The following is a 5706-nucleotide window of genomic DNA, read 5'->3' as shown; positions in this document are numbered from 1 at the left end:
GGGGAGATTGTAAACGAAAAAACTAGGCAGCAGGACTTTCTACCAACCTTTCCAATTTTTCCCCCAAGGCCCCAATAGTTGCTCCTCAAACGTGTAGATTGAGATGCTAGGTAGCAGGCGCCAATTACCAAAAAGTGATGCAAAAATGATAACCAACAAATTTCGCTGCAATGCCTACTTTCTACTTTACCATCTAAAAAACTTCCCAAGATGGAACTAATTCCAGCAGCACCACCCACAAACCAGTAACGGTGCAGATACCAAAAAAATTGTTCAAAACTAAGACCAAGGTTACACTCATCTTCCTATCTCATCTAACGATTTGTAACGATGACAACACAACATAACAAAGCCAAAAATTGAAAGATGAAACATCTAAGATTTACACTCTTAAAACAGGAAAAACACATTATTCCTGTCAAATATCTTTTTTTGTAATTGATGAGGCTCCTGAACATCATAAATAAGTCTCAAAATATAAGAAAGACCCAAAAATAACTAAGACAAACGGACAAAAACTCAGTTCGCACCCAAAGATGGGAATTGATTGGGATCCTCAATAGAAGGAGCAGATGCATTGTTCATGCCGTATCCTCCACCATAGCCTCCCCTACCACCACGGCCTCTTCCTCTTCCACGCCTGTGGTATCCGTCACCCTCGGCAGGCTTAAGAAATTCATTGATGCTCACAGACTGGATTAACAAAAACAAAATGAAACATATTCAATGTAACATCAAGAAGCTTGATCAATGAACTAAGCAGTAATCACAAAACTTCAACATCCATCACCCTTCAGTTCTTTTTTCATTTCAATTACTTATCTCATCACTACTTCAATGATTTAAATACCATAATAGAAGTTCCTATACAATTAGTCACAGGGAAATTAAATGAAAACCCCTAGTATGGTGGAAAAATTCAATCTGCAAACCAACATCAAAAGATGTCATAAATCACCATAAACCATTGGGGACTTGCAGTAGGGTTCGACTAACTACAGCAACCTCATAACCAAGTATCAGAAATTGGATAGCAGCAAGAAAACATGCTAGGAAAATTGACAATAAAACAACAAAACAAAAGATTGTAATCGTGTATGAGAAAACATGTTTTATGTATGCTGAGTTATACGTCTTATTTAAAAGACAACTTCAAAATCAAATCAAGCATATACCTTCTTGGACCTTTCTTCTCTTTCTGCAGCCTCCTTTCTCTTGTCCTTATCAGAACCCTGACAAGAAAATAGACATCAGCTAAGGTAAAACATGAAGTACATGGACAAACAAACACAATAAGGATCACATAAGTGATTATCAGTGAGAGGCTTTGAAACTGTGGCTTAGACAAAATATTGCTACAGGGGGCTCCTAGCTGCCCCCCTCTACACTTAACCAAAAAGAGCAAAGAAAGAGAAAAACAATCTTACCAGCTTTATGAAAACCTCATCATCGTTCTTCTTCTTTGAAACCAGCTGCATAGATTCAAACTCCTTGTCCAAATCCACCTTTCTTTCCTCCCCTTTCAATGATAGCAAGGCCTTCCTCTTCTCCTCCAATACCTTCTCATACTCCTCAAGAGTCATTTCCTGATGCAATGTACATATTCCCCGCATAAATATTAAAGTACCAGATAAAGATAATCACGGAAATATATCGTAGAAGAGCATTTATTGAAAAGTAGATGAACAAGATTATAGTATATAGACAAGGATCAAAGTCACAACTTCACATTGCTTGCGATTTCCCTCCATACCATGTTAAAATTTCTAGCACATTTCAATGAACAACGTCCCCCATCATCTGAACTATCAAGTGTCAGGAATTTGACATCTACACAGCCATATCATAAGAGTTGGAATAAACAGCCTTCTTTGGTCGACATGAGATAGGCATGCGTAAATTTAAATGACTACATGGATACATATCAGTCGAAAATTTGAAATAGTATATTGTTATTCAAGCATTTCAATGTTCACAGAAACCTGCAATGACAATAATGATATAAAATACCTTTTCTTCAGGCTCTGCTTCTACAACTTCCTTCTCTTGACTCTCCTTTTCAGCATCAACATTTTCTCCCTCTCCTGCTGGCTTATCAGCTGCAACAGCTGCTTCATTTTCCACAACAGGTTCTTCAGTCTCCCTAAAAGAGTTCTTACATTAGCATGCATCCAAATAAAGCTATGTTAACTTTTATATCTAGAGTAAATAGATGCTTACGGAGCTATCTCATCAGTAGGAGATCCCCAGTTTCCACGACCAGAACCCTCACGTTTAATCTCACCTCTGCTCAAAAGAATCAAATGCCATATCACACAACTATGAATCTATCACTTACAAATTACAGCACATAGACAACGTTCTTATTGATAATACTGTAAAAACTCACCCTCGTCCAGTGCCACTACGGCGTTCATACATCCTCCTAGGACGTTCTCCTTCAGCAGCTTCTCCATTATCATAACCTCCACGTCGTCCTCCACGATAACCACCACGAGGACCGCCATATCCTCCACGTCTTTCAGATGGCTTATCTCTGTCCTCCCTATATCCCATAGAACCCCCATTCTCGTTGGGATATATTTCATCATTATTTGTTGAATCTCTATTAGGTCCACCTGGACCACGTCCCCGCCCATAACCACGGCCCCCGCGGCCACCTCCACCACGACCACCATCATTCCTTGCCTCTCTCACTGCAAACAATCAACATGGACCAATCAGTATCCACAATAGAATGACAGGGAGAGAAGACGGGATATTGCAGGCCTAGCAAATTATTAAAGCTGTACCAAATAACTAGAGAAAAGTGGCCATCTCTAGAATCTGATAAATTCAGGTCCTCCAACATGGAAAATGTTATAGACACGTTTACACTCCAACCAAGTATCAATGGCAAATGGAACTACGACATGAGAATCATTACCATACATCATAGTAACAAGAGTACTACATTCCAGCATCCACTCTACTTAGCCCAAAGATATATCAGACTATAAAAATGGCAATAATTCAATTCCCCATTTGAAACTGCAAATCACAACTTCACTTTGCAACAATTGTATAGGACAGCATGAGTACCTCTTCTAGAACCATACATAACAAAAGAAAAGCCACATCACAGATGGAACTTGACAAACCTTATTGAACTTACAGGTTACTCATGGTCCATGCATTGATGATATGATTCTTATGAAAGAGAAAACTTGTGGAGATTGTAAGAAGACATCTGACTCACTTAACATCATAAAACAGTAATGATGTAATTCTACAAACTAACAATCGAACTTCAAACAGCATGTCCCAAAATGGTCACATTAACTATCTTTTAGATGGAAGAGCACCAAGGATTAAAGCTCAACAGGAAGCAAACTGGTCATGCAGGGTCAAAGGAAATCCAGTCTTAAACATAATGCAAAATGCAAAATTACACAATGATCAGCCCAACGCATAATGCCAACCAAAGTAGAGGAGTAAGATACTGCTATTTGCAAACTTATTCCAAACCATTAATGTGCAGGAAAAGGTCCTATTAAAAACATATTCCCACCTCAAAAGGAGTAAACCATCACACAAATTAAGCGAATATCAACTTTCACATTCTGATTCCTTATCTCTTAAAGGTGCTAACACACAATCTCACAAATGAAAGAAACAAACTTTGGCCAAATTTTAATAAAAAAAAATCGAACATATGAAAACCCACGTGGGACATTCATTCCAATCCCCATCCTCAAGTAACTTCCAATAAACACACTAAATCTCAGCAGAACAAAAAAAAAAGCATGAACCAGCATATTAACATTCATTTGCCAATGAAAAACACAGCAGAACTTCAAAAAATCAATGCAAATCAATCAAACAATGGAAAATCTCAATACCCCAACGTGATTTTCAGCTAACCCAATACAAAACAAAACATATTAGCATTCATCTTTTATCACTTATCACTAGATGTTCAATTAATATAAAAATATCAATAACACAGCAGAACTTCAAAAAATCAATGCAAATCAATCAAACAATGGAAAATCTCAATACCCAAACGTGATTTTCAGCTAACCCAATACAAAACAAAACATATTAGCATTCATCTATTATCACTTATCAATAGAAGTTCAATTAATATAAAAAAATCAATAACATCAATATTCATATAAAGTAGGTGAATAAATGAATTCATATCAATAAAAACAATCGGAGAGAGAAAGTGACCAGCTTGAGAAGGAGGAAGAGGCTTAGTAGGGAGTTTAGCAGGCTTAGCAGCGACTGCCGGAGTTTTCTTATCTCCGGCAACAACGGCGGAAACCTTCTGCTCCTGCGCAGCAATAAGGAGGGCTGGGTCCTCAGCATCGTCGTCGAGCAAGTCGAAAGGGTTAGTGGTTGCCATTGTTATTCGCTGTTTTTCAGAAAACCCTTGGAAAAACCCTAACTTGTCGGACAAAAATTTACCAGGATACAATGGATTGGAAACCCTAGTTTACAGATAACGCCATGAAAATGGTTGTTGAGATAGAAAGAGTAGTAAATAGTGAAAGAGTAAGAGAGAGTGAGAGAGAAGATGAAGAGAGAGAAAGAGAGAAACCCTAGACAAAGCGGCAGAGAAATGGAGGCAGAAGATTGAACCTAATCTTAAAAACCCTACTTGGAAGTGTTATGCTGTGATTGGGCTCACTGTAGGGTTGTTTTTGCTTTTCTACCACTTGCACGGATACTTTTGTTTTTTAATTTGTTGTTTGAGGCTTGTTATGTTTTAGGGTGAATTATGAAGCTTGAATTTTACATTTTGTTTCAATTTGGGTATTCACTTTTTAAAAGTTTCAATTTGGTTACTTAAAATGGATATCCGTTAGTTTTGGTACTGAAGTTTGCAAAGTACCGTTATCAACCTCAAAAATAAAAGAAAATTGTGATGTGGCAATAGCTACAAAGTGACAGTTAATTCAGTACACTAAAATTCAAAAAAAACAGTCAAATTCTTCAACAGTAAAAAAATCAAATACACATTAAAAAAATAGGTCAAATTGGACCATATCAACAGATTTAATTAAACATCTAAAAAATCCAATCTTTCAAGAAATCAGCAGCAGCATAAATATTTTCTTCCACAATTACCAAAAAATCCTATACTGTTCATCGGTAGCAAAGGAAATCAACTTCATCACCTTCAATTAATCACGTACAAAGCAACTGCATGAAGGAAAATGAAATCTAATGTTACTGTTTTTCTCCTTTTATGAATGTGAATTATAATTTTTAATATTTTTAGCAAAAAATCCTAGGCAGCATAATGTCAAAAAATAGCTATGGTTCCATGGCCCCAATTCCCAAAAGATGTCATTGTGGGTTTGTTATAACCAAAATTAGAACCTGAACAAGGGACAACCCTGATAGAAGGTTTTTAGCATGTCCTGACTATGATGTTGAAACTGATACATGGGGGTGCAAGTTATTCAAATGGTGTGATATTGAAGAGCCTACAGAGTGGCAGAACAATGTGATTTTGGGGTTAAAGGAGGAGAAACATGAGCTCATAAGGGAAGTGATGTTGTTGAGGCACAATATGAAGACAACAAATGAAAAGGCAAGGAAGAATGAATCAAAATATATGATGCTTAAAATGAAAAAGGGTGGATTTATGAGTGTTAAGGCTTGGATTTGTGTACTCATTTTGGTCCTTGTTTGTTTATGGTATCATATAACTAT

The 5706-nt window shown here is 37.0% G+C and overlaps 1 protein-coding gene across 1 annotated transcript; it reads right to left on the bottom strand.

Annotated features, from left to right (window-relative positions):
* Positions 1-344: 344 nt before the first annotated feature.
* On the bottom strand, positions 345-4650 carry LOC104892806 (RGG repeats nuclear RNA binding protein A). The gene is made up of 7 exons (XM_010678811.4): positions 4216-4650; positions 2390-2696; positions 2221-2286; positions 2011-2143; positions 1428-1586; positions 1176-1232; positions 345-693 (listed from the first exon to the last, which is right to left on the bottom strand). The coding sequence occupies exons 1-7, from the start codon at positions 4388-4390 to the stop codon at positions 520-522; spliced, it is 1071 nt and encodes a 356-aa protein (XP_010677113.1). The 5' UTR covers positions 4391-4650; the 3' UTR covers positions 345-519.
* Positions 4651-5706: the final 1056 nt, after the last annotated feature.

Source organism: Beta vulgaris, chromosome 5 (genome assembly GCF_026745355.1).
Source record: "Beta vulgaris subsp. vulgaris cultivar EL10 chromosome 5, EL10.2, whole genome shotgun sequence".
NCBI classification, from domain to species: Eukaryota; Viridiplantae; Streptophyta; class Magnoliopsida; order Caryophyllales; family Amaranthaceae; genus Beta; species Beta vulgaris.
The sequence above is the reverse complement of the archived record's forward strand: the minus strand, read 5'-3'. Positions and strand labels throughout refer to the sequence as shown.

Coding starts and splice junctions, on each gene's coding strand:
- LOC104892806 (XM_010678811.4), bottom strand. CDS start 4,390: ATGGCAACCACTAACCCTTTCGACTTGCTCGACGACGATGCTGAGGAC. Junction 2,287..2,389: donor CGTAGTGGCACTGGACGAGG/GTGAGTTTTTAC, acceptor TCTTTTGAGCAG/AGGTGAGATTAAACGTGAGG. Junction 1,587..2,010: donor AAGCAGAGCCTGAAGAAAAG/GTATTTTATATC, acceptor ACATTGCATCAG/GAAATGACTCTTGAGGAGTA.